The 12,149-nt window shown below is 34.3% G+C and overlaps 1 protein-coding gene across 10 annotated transcripts in view; it reads left to right on the top strand.

Moving 5' to 3' along the window:
- Positions 1-12,149, top strand: part of DAAM2 (dishevelled associated activator of morphogenesis 2) — a 242,941-nt gene that overhangs the window by 196,623 nt on the left and 34,169 nt on the right. For all 10 annotated transcript variants that reach the window (XM_039337096.1, XM_039337092.1, XM_039337089.1 and 7 more), the window contains one exon: positions 673-779. In XM_039337096.1, coding sequence (XP_039193030.1) covers positions 673-779 — 107 coding nt within the window. The remainder of the gene's footprint in view (positions 1-672; positions 780-12,149) is intronic.

The raw sequence follows: 12,149 nt of genomic DNA, 5'->3' as shown, positions 1-12,149 counted from the left end.
ATCTTGAAAGCAGGCGATATCAAATGATTCTGCATTGCTACCAAGAAGTCTACAAGGAGGTGCCCTTTGTAGCCATTAGAAATTAATTTCCTTCAACTTTTAAGGAGTTACAGGGGAAAATGAAATCAGAAAACCTGTTTCTCCTTACCTCTCCATCATCCTCTTCTTAATCTCAATTCTATCCATAAAGACAAAGGTTATTTCACTTTCCCTGGTGGTCATACAATCCCCCTTTATAATATTGTTCCCACTTTTTGAACATACTTTATTTATTTGGATTTAAGTTTATATAATGTGTTGTGATGCATGTCACCATGTGTGTAAAGTGTTCTACATTTAATTATACTTTTCAGGCAATGCCATTTATAGCAAAGACAATAAAATAAGGATCTGAGATGCACATATATATGCATGCATGCTTGCACATATACTGTTGTCTGTTGCACTTACATCTGGATTTGGAAGGAAACACATAATAAATAAGGAAACAAAATGTTTATACATTTAATTTTATTTCCAGTTTGATTTTTATAGCATTGTAATCCTACAACTTGGGTGGATTTCCTCCCACACTGGTTACTTTGGATATGATGTATTCCTTCTAAGTATTGCATTGACTGAAAAATTCAATAAGAAAAAAGAAATAATTTCCCATTTTTAAACTATTTGTAGAAGGAAATGGGATCAACTGAAGACTTATACCTAACCAGTCGAAAGGTGAAAGAGCTTTCTGTGATTGATGGCCGGAGAGCACAAAATTGTGTCATCCTCCTTTCCAAGTAAGTTTACTTTATCTTGCATTTGTCTGGAATTTCAGTTTGTTGGTATACAGAAAGGATGCAAGTAGAATTTCTAATTGACTGCTGCTATTTCAAACATTTTAGACCGAAACTGCCTCTGAAATGTTCTTGAGAAATGAAAGATGCTTAGGTTTCTCTCCAATGTCAACTTTGATCAATTCTGTCTTTCACATGAATACAAATGCATCAGCTTGGAATTTAAGCTAATTTGTGATATAAACTCAAATAGTAATTTATACAACTTGGCAGTTTGTGTCCCTTGGATGTTAACAACAATGTTTAAAATCTAAATATTGATTTATAGGGTTTTATATCCTCACTTACCAGACAGTTTCTTAGAAATATTGCTTATATTTCCCAATGTATGTTTGTGGCTATTAATAAAAAATAATTCTTTCTGGTGATTTGGTAAATTTTATGCATTTTTTTCTGTTTTATTCATATCAAGTGTTTCATTAATTAAAATAATGTTTTTCATGTAACCTATTTTTTTACCTAATTGAGTCAAGAATGATTGGAAGTAAATGCTTCATTTGCTCCTGAACAAGGCAGTGTGCAAATAAATAGTGCATTGACATGTTTGGCATTTGTAAGCATCTGCACCTTTGGTGTTTAGCTGAATAACTTGTCCATTGTCTTTTCTGCTTTTGATAGAAAGTTTGAGGATAGTTATGGTAAATGTATTATGGGATGGGGGGAAAACAGTGCTAAATAAGTGATAGAAGTAACTGATGGAATATTTTCAGGCTGCATTTATCTTTTTAGGTACATAGGCATCAAATATTTGATACCAAGAAAAAAACATTCACGCATGCCTAACACTGCTTTATTTCCTAATGTGAGAAGTAATAGGATTAAGAGCTTTTGTATTAAGAAGTCAAGTTGCTTTTATGAATGAATACACAGGAATGGTTCCAGACAGAGGGCTCTTATCCTGGCCACATATAGACAAAGTGTGGGTTGTTCTACCTTTTACTTCTTAACAGTTTTTAGTGAAAATTAAAAAGAAGATGGAAGGAGGAAGACCATAATCTCCTTCTATTACTCCTAGACTTTACGACCATATAGTTCTTCACTTAAGTCCATGACTGAGGCAATATAATTATATAATAAAATTCTTGTTTTAATGCATCTTAATTTGAAAATATTTTTAACAAAAATTAGAAGGAATGTTTAAATGTTCTTTGAAAAAAACCATACCTGCTAACAGACATACCGTACATGCTTTGGGCAAGCAACTTTATGGAAAGCAACTTTTACAAGCAGCTTTGTACAAAATAATAAGCTTTCATCATCTCAATGCCCATCATCTCCAAGCCTCACATTATTCTTTTTTTTTTTTTTTTATTGAAAATTTTTAAATTTTTACAAAAACAAATCCCCTTCCCATACCCCCCCCAACCCTACCTCACCCCCCTCCTCCCCAACCTCCCAAACCCTCCCCTAGACTTCCCAGAGCTGAGTACAGGCTTAATTGAGAAAAAAACTTAAAACACTTTTAAAACCTAAACAAATTTAAATACAATCATCATTCTATATAAACTCCCTCCAAAAACGCAAATTTAAACATTACTTTCTTTGAATATCTATAGCTATAATGTAAAATCTAATTTCTCCCTCTTTCTTTATCCTAATACAAAAAGATAAACATATAAACCTTTGTTGTACCATTAAAACTAAATACTCTTAGAAAACTTAAAGTAAATACATATTTCCTTCAATCTTCATCATCTTCTCACCTATCCAAAAAAAAAAAAAAACTTAAAAATCCTAAACAAATCTAGACACATTTAGTTAAACAAATTATTTTCTCTTAAAAATATTAATAATAATATTTAAAAGCTTGAAACACTTTTAAATCCTAAACAAATCTAAATACAATCATCATTCTATATAAACTTTCTCCAAAAACACAGATTTAAGCATTACTTTCTTTCCTAAACAAATCTAGACATTTAATTAAGCAAATTATTTTCTCTTAGAAATATTAATAATAATATTTAAAAACCAAATTTAAGCATTACTTGAAACTTAAACAAATTATACTCCCTTCGAAACACAAATTTATTAGAATCCCCTCACTGAAATAAACAAATTATAATCCCTTCAAAACACAGGTTTAAACAATATTATCATTAAAGGTTTAAAACTTAAAACTGAAATATATTATTATCCCAAAACACATATTTAGACATTACATAAGACATTTTCCAAAAACGATATAAGTTTTACTTCTCCCACAATCTCAATAGTAAACTTCTTGTCTAAAGTTCTCATTCAATGTCCATAATTTTCTGTCCAATAACCAGTTGCACCCACTATAAACACAAACTTCTTATCTAAAATTTTCATTCAATATCCATAATCTTCTGTCTAATAGCCAGTTGCATCTACTATAAGCACAATCCATATTGGTCTCTCTTGCCCGCAAGCATCGAAAAAAATGCGTGGAATTCTGCCCTTGAAGATCGCTCCAAAGAGTTTGTAAGTCCTGGTTGACCCACCAGCTCAGGAATCAGTACCTGTGAAACTTCCTCAACCTCCTTCTTCTGTTGGTCTTTCTCTTTACATTTATATGTTACTTTTTCTTTACATTTATATGTTGCACAAGTCTCAGGGACCGATACCTGTAAAACTTCCTCAGTAAATTCCTCCTTGTGTTGATCTTCACAGTTGTAAGTTGTACAAGTTATCCTCTGCCCGTTCCTCTCTTGTTGGTGCCCCTCAAGCTGAAATTTCCCAATTTCGATTTCAGGCAGCAATTCCACCCTTGAAGATTGCTCCAAAGACTTTGTAGGTCTAACTTCTCCCAGAGCTACCCTTGAAGATTGCTCCAAAGACTTTGTAAGTCCAACATCTCCCAGAGATTCAGAGACCGCTGAATATGAAACTTCCTTAACCTTCTTCTGTTGCTGCTTTTCTTTGGAGTTATGTGCTACACAAGTTGTCTTCTGCTCCTCAATCTGGACTTGTTGAGACCTAATAGATGGCGATGCACATACCCCCAGGACCGAAGTATAAAAATCTTTTGCTTGAGAAACAGTATTAAGTCTATGACATGTCCCCAGGTAGTTCACCACCATTCCAGTCGGAATATCCCATCTGAATAGAATTTTTCTCTTTTTAAGTTCATTTACTAGAAAAGCAAACTCCTTTCTTCTTCTTAAAATTTTAGATGGGATCTCCTTAAAAATTATGACATCTTGTGAAGCAATTTGAAATCTCTTCTTATAATAGGCTTGCACAATTTGATTGCATAAGGATCTTTTACCAAAGTAAATTACCACATCTCTTGGCAGATTCTTCTGTGCTGCCACCACAGAGTTAACCCTAAATAATTTTTCAATTTCACTAAGTATTCCCTCTTTTTCTTTATTCAAAATCAATGCAAAGTCCTTTGCAACCATTTCTTTCAAATCTTCTTGCAAAGACTCTTCCAGGCCTCTGATTCTTAAGGCATATTCCATTTGTCCATATTGAAGCATAAGAATCTCATTTTCCATTTCTTTTTCCATACTTTCAATTTTCCCCTCCATTATGTCCACTTTTTCAGCTACCTCTTCCACATGGGAGTTCACCTTTTCAAGAACAGAAGCAACTCCTTCTAAAGCCAAAACAAAATCTTGTCTCAAGATCTTATTATTTTCCTCTAAAATCTTTTTCATTTCTGCCCTAATTTGAATTATAACATCTCCCATCATGTTTTGCAAATCCTTCATAGTTATTAGCTGACCCCCAGAAGAGGGTGAAACTGTTGATTTAGAAGCTGTAGAAATCCCTGGACGCTTTGGAGCCATCTTAAAGAAAAACCTTTAGCCCTTCTTAAAAAATTATAAAAATTCCTTCAAAAATCATAACTCCCTCCAAAGAAGGTCATTATAATAAAAAGAAAAAAGGGAAAAGAAAAAAAAAAAGGAAGAGAAAAAAAATTAAAAAAAGCTTTACACCTTCTTAAAAATTACAAAAAATTAAACAGAAAAAAGTCCTTCAAAAAAGAGTCATTACAATATAAAGAAGGGAGAAGAAAAAAATAATAATAATAATAATAATAATTAAATAGAAAAAGTCCATTCCAAAAAAAAAATACTTAGAGATACCAAAAACAACCATTCCAATCATAAGAAAATAAAAAGGGAAAGGGAAAGGAAAGAAAAAGAAACACCAAAAAGCCTGCCGGTCAGCATTCTAACTTCAAAAAAAAAAAAACACCGAGAGATTTGCCGATCGCCATTTTACTTTCCCTTTCAACAGAGAAAAAAAAAAAAATAAAATAAAAAGAGAGAATAAAAATAGAAGCAAGTCTTAAAACTTAAAATCCAAATAAATCAAAGAAAGCAAAAACTAAATCCTCTACTCAGCTCTGTCCGTTTATAAAAAAAAAAACTCACCAGTTCTCTTTAAGCACGGAGGTGTTTGCAGCGGCTCGTTTTGTCCCTGAGGACAAAAACAGCTGGGAAGCGGAGACAAGTCCGAACTCCGTGGGAGCACTCCTTTCACCCCCCCCCCAAAAAAACTTGGGGGGTGCAAAAGAGGCTCTACCACTATTCGGACACTCTCTACCCCCCCCCTTTGCCCGGGAGGGGGATTTTGAACCGCTGAACAGCTGGTGTCTGCTGTTCATAGCGGTTCTTACACTTACCCAGGAAAGACGGCTACAAAGTAGCCGCCATCGCGCGCGCAAAATCCACCGGAAGTCCAAGCCTCACATTATTCTTATAGCATGTGTATTTGATAGAAATCAAAATCAGACTTTAGGTTTATGCAGATGCACATGCTGTAATGTCCAGCATTTTGGTATGAAATGCACATAGAATTTCAGGACGGATTCAAACAATAGACTTAAACTCTGAAGCAAGCCAAGATATCCTATGCAGTTTTAGCCTCCACAATTTATTTTTTTTCATTTCCAAGAATAAAACAAAACTGAAAAGCTGAGGAAGGTCAACACTGCATGTATAAAATTCCTTGAAGGTGAACGCCATTGCTTAAAGGAGTGGACATCCAACACAATTCTCCTCTCCCCCCTTTTAAATTTTCTACACTTATACTCAGATGAATACTCTTACCTTCAGTCAATGCACACTGCATTCTTTAATTAAATCAAGCATTCTCTGTGTGGAACTATCATGTCTAAAATTTCTATCAATAAGCTGTGTGCTCATCTTTACTTTCCCAAAAGACATACTTTTAATAAAGGAAAATAAAGGAAAATTTTATGTGGCTGCAGTAAAAATGCATCAACAGCAATTCAAATTTGTCAGTCTGGACTTGTATTACTAATTTCAATTTGTATATTTGAAATGCAATAGATCTTTGCACAGATCCCTGTAAAATGTGCAGCAAAACAATACAGTATGTATTGAATAGTTTTTATTTTCCCAGAGTCAAATGGGGCAGGTGTGTTTTTTTTAGTGGGAGTTTGGTGAATTTGTCCTGCAATAAAGCCAACCAGAGGACATTGTGCCTGGCCCTCTAAAGCCCTTCTGTAATCTGGGGAGGGTTAACTTGTATCACTAGCCTGCAGATTTCCGTGTGAACTGTTCCAGGAAAGGATGCTAACTTGATTTTAGTATTCAGTATCATTCAACCTTTGAATAACTTCCTTTTTTTTTGTCTGATCGTAACCAGATTCACTGCCAATATGCATGGTGAAGGATGTTCATCCTTCAAAATTCACAGAACTAGATAATTAGGGAAAATCTTCAACTGATGTGTTATAACTAACCATCATGCCCATCTATTTTGGATTTTTCTGTCTTGAACCTAAAACTGGGTTGTAGATGCATCTTGGAGCTGCCAGTACAGACCTTAGAAACTTTTCCAAATGATTTTTCTTAAAAATATATATATATATTGTGTACAAATGGCCAGATTCATTAGCAATTACTGGAACAAGAGAGGTTATAGTCCTCTGTTATTTAGTGCTTGATCTATTGCATTTCAAATATATTGGATTTATAATGATTGAGTTTAATTTTCCATAGCTCCCCAGTTAGCTTGAACATCAGTTGTGACTTGAGACCACCACATTCCAAAAGGAATAGAATAGAATAGAATAGAATAGAATAGAATAGAATAGAATAGAATAGAATAGAATAGAATAGAATAGAATAGAATAGGAGTTGGAAGGGACCTTGGAGGTCTTCGAGTCCAGGGCCCTGCTCAAGCAGAAGAACGTATACCATCTCAGACAAGTGACTGTCTAGCCTCTTCTTAAAAATCTCCAGTGATGGAGCACCCACGATTTCTGGAGGCAAGCTGTTCCACTGGTTAATTGTCTACATGGTCAGGAAGTTTCTCCTTAATTTCAGGTTGCTTCTCTCCTTGATCAGTTTCCAACCATTGTTTCTTGTCCTGCAAATTTGATGAGTTTCCCTTCTATTCCCTCATCTAAGTCATTTATGAAGATATTGAAGTGTACTAAGATGGAGACTTGTGGTGCCCCACTGCTTACTTCTCTCCATGTGGATGTAATGCCATTGAGGACTAGTTGTTGAGTACAGTTTGCCAGCCAGCTACAGATCCATCTGGTGATGATGTTGTCTATTCCATCTTTTTTTAGCTGTTTTGAAAAAGAGGAGACTGAGTATTCTTCAATGTAGCACCAAAATAAACAAATAAATCTTTTTCTTCCAATATTTTTTCGCAGTATTTCTGTTAATATCATTGATGGTTTCAGAGAAAAAGGGAAAAAGAGATTGTCTAAAGTAAGTACTCTAGGTAGGACATATAGTATGTTTTTAAAACATAATGGATTAAAACACTTTTAAGGAGTGTAGCTTACCCATTTTTAAACACTTAACAATAATATTATCTTACATAATAGCCCCTTACCCTTTTCCACATGGTTAGATGTTTAATTATTAATACCCTAGTCTAGGCTATTGCTATTTTGTCTATATTTGTAATTTTCTTTTTTTTTCTATAGCATGAGAAAATAAAATACCAATGAGTTTTCTCCTAAAAAAAATCCATTGGAATCCTCAATGCCATTTTGTCTCTTTTCTCAGTGCCTATATTCTTACTCCTCTGACTCTTTGCTTAGTCATTTATAAGTAGTCTGAAACAGGAAGTATTTAGGAGAAGAAAATAGTGAAGGTTTTGTTGAATAATTGTGATGTGATTCATTTACTTGCCCCATGGACAGTGATCCCCTTTCTGCAGTCTGTCAACTTCAGTTATAATTCTATGATTCTCTGTAAGATTAACTGAGCTATATCAAATTGGGAGCTCAAGGAATGCATTAAAAAAGGCCATTTGGTTTCTTTCTCCAGTTTTCCTTTGGAGTTTTAAGTGATTTATGGGAACGGATAGAAATTGGGCTGACTAGAGACTACAATAAGCAAACTGGCATTGATCATGTTTGTGTGTGCATATTTGTAAATTCACTATATGGACTGCAAAAGAAAGAAATAATACAGGTGCCAAGAAAGTAATTAAAATAGTATACTACTTTTGTCCCTTTCATCTTTTCTGTGTTCTTTTTCTGCACGTGTATTATGCTGTGGTAACCTATAACTTCAGAGATTAGTACCTAAAATATCCTGATTTTAGTGCCAGGGCATGATTTGCCAGATTTCATATGTTATTTTGCCAATATTTAATGTCTTTTTATTAGTTGTAGTTGGAAGTGGTTAATGGAAAACAAAATGCTTTCTCATCAAAAATAAATTTCAGAAGATGACTCTCAAAATATTTGGATCTTTGATTTTGATCCTTTGTTTCAATATACTTGAAGTTGGGGGAAGAATTTGTGCAAATGAAGGCCAGATTATGATATTCCCTTCTAATCTTAGACTTCTTTTTTAAATGGAAGGATGAGAAAGCACCCAGAAAGAATTCTTCCATTATGAGAAACTGAATGGTGTGGATTCTGGAAAACTGCACCTCATGATTTTTTAAATTAATTAATTATTTTTTTTAAGGTCATGGCGAGTTTGTGAAACTATTCTGTTGATAGTTCTGAAAAAGTGATAAGACATTCATTAGCCTGGAGTTTTCCAGATGTGCTGGAGTATAAATTGCAGAATGTTGGCTGTGCATTAGACTATAAAATCCTCTCCCTATCATCGGAAGACAGTAGAGGATCTCCCTTAATGTCAAACTTCTCTTCTGAATTAATATTGCTGCACTTTCCAGAATTTTCTTCCTCATCCAGTATATATCTGTATCATCTTGCAAAAGATTTTTCATGGAAAGTTGCCTTTATGTATTACAATTTTTCATGTCTTTGATATTATCAGTCCCAATTGCATTTTGAATTTATTTATTATATTTTTATTCTGTTTTTTTTTTACTTTATAAGTAACTCAAGGTGGTGAACATATCTAATGACCCTTCCTCCTATTTTTCCCACAACGGTAACCCTGTGAAATGAGTTGACTGAGAAAGCATCACTGGCCCTAAGTCACCCAGCCAGCTTTCATGCTTAAACTGGGACTATAACTCACAGTCTCCTGGTTTCTAAGCCAGCACCTTAGCCACAACACCAAACTGTGTTGATAACATCTAGAATCTTCTTCTCCAGTCTGGGGTGGGTGGCCACAATGAATCTATTAAATTATATAATTAAATTAAAACTGTGCAGAACCTAGTTTAGATTTCAAACGCATCTGAAAACAGATGGGAAAACTTTTTCTCTGAGAAAGAGGTAGGGCTTAAAATAAAACAAAACTTAAAATAAAACAAAACTAGAAAGAAAGAAGAAAACTTCTTTCTTTCTAAGGGCAAGGACGTTGAAGAATAGTGACCATTTTCACAATTTCACAATAATTAATTAATTAATTAGAATAAAATAAGCCAATCACCATCCTTACATAGAAAAGTGAAAGAATCTGCCTATGAAAGAAAATAATTAAAATACAGCAGTTTTGCCCATTAGATTCAGAGTAAAATCTTTTCTTTCCATCTTCCCTTTTCTTTCCAAGGCAATAAATAACTTGATTTTATTAAATCAGTGGTAATAGGAGTGTAATTATGACTGGATTATAAAGACAATTATGTGAGAAATAAGATCAAGAAAAGTAGTAAGGGTCACATTAGAAGGGATTATCATACAGTTTAATTCTTCCTTGGAGGTGTGGATATCCTTATTCCTGTGTGAAAAGAAATACTTCTGACTTTTGAGAATCACTTCAATGGTGAGATGGGTGGCATATAAACTTAATAAATATTTATCCCGCCTTTATGCCATTCTTTAGGACAAACATAGATAAGGTTAATAAACAGAAATGTTGTAGTTTGGCTGTAAAAAAATTGTTATGGAGTTAAAAATGGAATGTGAGCAAGCCCAAGTTCTAGGACAATAGCACAAGGCTAGTCTCCTGCCTTGAGTTTTCTCCTTTAAATAATTACAAAGTGCTTCTGTTTGACCAGTGTGCTTCTGAACAACTGTACTGTACTGTGTTATCTTTATTTATACAAAAGTTCAAACAAAAAAATTCAACTGCTTGAAATATAACCAAATAAATTAACATAACTGGTTCGGGAGATATCTTATTACTGTGAACCATATTCCAGCATAGTTTAAGACTGCAATAATATAATATATGGTTATGGATGAATTGCACTTAATTTTACTTAGTAGTAATAATTTTTAAACTAAAATGGATATCATATTGTATATGATACGATACACATCCAGCGAAATGTAGTATTTCTTGAGTATTAATTGAAAGTTAGAGTGCTATAATTTACATGTGTTTTGAAAATATGCTGTGGTTATGCAGAACTAGAGAGATGTTTTCAAATTTTTCAATGCAAATAAAAAATGTGTAAATAATTGTATCTCAGCAATTGGCTAAGATATTTTTTCTTTATTAAAAAATGAAAACTTGACAGTATTCATCACACAGACTTTCCTTGCCAAGCTGCATGTGATTGGGATAAATTATCTTCACTATAAAATGACTATAGTGTTAAAGTGTTGTAGTTGAGCTGTTTCCTTAAGGAAACCTGACTTATACAATCACCCCCTTTTCCATTCCAGTTTTCTTCTTAAACACTGTACAGAAACTACAAGACAGCTTTTTCTTATAGGGTCATAATCTATTTGACATAATAAATATGGAGAAAAAATGCAACCAGATGCTATTACTAGTTGTTACATATAATAGTACTTTTAACTGTTCCGTTAGGTCCAACTCTTGGTGATTTTACAGGCAAGTTCTCTCCAAGGCTATCCTGTCAGCACAGCTTCTTTCAATTGTTGGATATTCATCTTTGTATCAGCTTTGATGGCATCTTTGCTTGGGCCTTTTTCTTGATCCACCAACCATTCCTAGTATCATTGCATTCTCCAATGAATTTGCACATATGACATGGCTGTCTATGCTAGATGCAATAATTTACGCCAGCACCACAGTTCAAAGGTGTCAATTCTTCTTTTATCAGCCTTTCTAAGTGTCCAGCTCTCATATCCATACATTGTATGTTACATATACAGTACTCTGTGCCATTTACATTCAAAGAGTGCCCCAGTGCTCTTGAATACTGTATTCCTCAGAAAGCACAAAGGTTTAAAGAGAGATCCTAGATTCTTGCTCAGCTAAATAACCTTAGAATCATCCTACACATCTTTGTACTGAGAAGGAAAAGGGGAAAGGGAATGTAGAAAGCAGTAATAATGGATTTTTCCCCTTCCCACTCTAGCACTCTTGGATAACAAGTAAAGCTTATGCCCAGATAGGACTGTGATTGCAGCCATTTCCTCTGATCTCTGTAGGTAAGCTTCCCTGCTTTTCCTAATCTTTGTCCTTGGGGAGCATGTGTGTCTTGCCAAAAGCTGTCTTTGCAGAGAGTGTCCATGCAGAAGTGTCCATTGCAATTGTACTCGGTTCTGCTCTATCTTCACGTCAGTGGGATTGCTTAGCTTAGTTATCATTCCATTATAGTCTTTGTGGGGATTTTCTGTAAACAAATATAAAACAGACCTGGCAGTGGTTAAATTATGCATGCAGTCTGGGGTTTGTCAGTTTTTATGCCAGTGGGAGAAATTTAGGTTTGGCTCTTATAAGACCGGTATGAAAATTACTGATGATACATATCCAGCAATGAGATATGACTTATTTAGTGTGTCTCTTCTGGCCATAATCACATCTTATTGTGGTGTCTGCATTGCAACAAAACTCCCCTAGTTCAAGTAGTCATCTTCCTTCTGCCTTGAGTGGAAAGATTTTAGGGATCTGCTTTAGGTTTCTGTTCAATTGGTTCACCTGTTTTTGCTTAAAGCTCAGCACATCTGCTTTATGTTACTGTTGGCTATTTTAAGATCCACTGCATGGTTAGTCAGAAGTATTGGAAAAACAACAACAACAATGAGAACACTTCATTAACAATCTGTTGGCCCAG

The sequence above is a fragment of the Crotalus tigris genome, unplaced genomic scaffold, assembly GCF_016545835.1.
Source record: "Crotalus tigris isolate CLP2741 ecotype Arizona unplaced genomic scaffold, ASM1654583v1 scf7180000017668.6805642782:7212621, whole genome shotgun sequence".
NCBI classification, from domain to species: Eukaryota; Metazoa; Chordata; class Lepidosauria; order Squamata; family Viperidae; genus Crotalus; species Crotalus tigris.
Note: the sequence above shows the minus strand (reverse complement) of the source record. Positions and strands in the feature narration are given on the sequence as shown.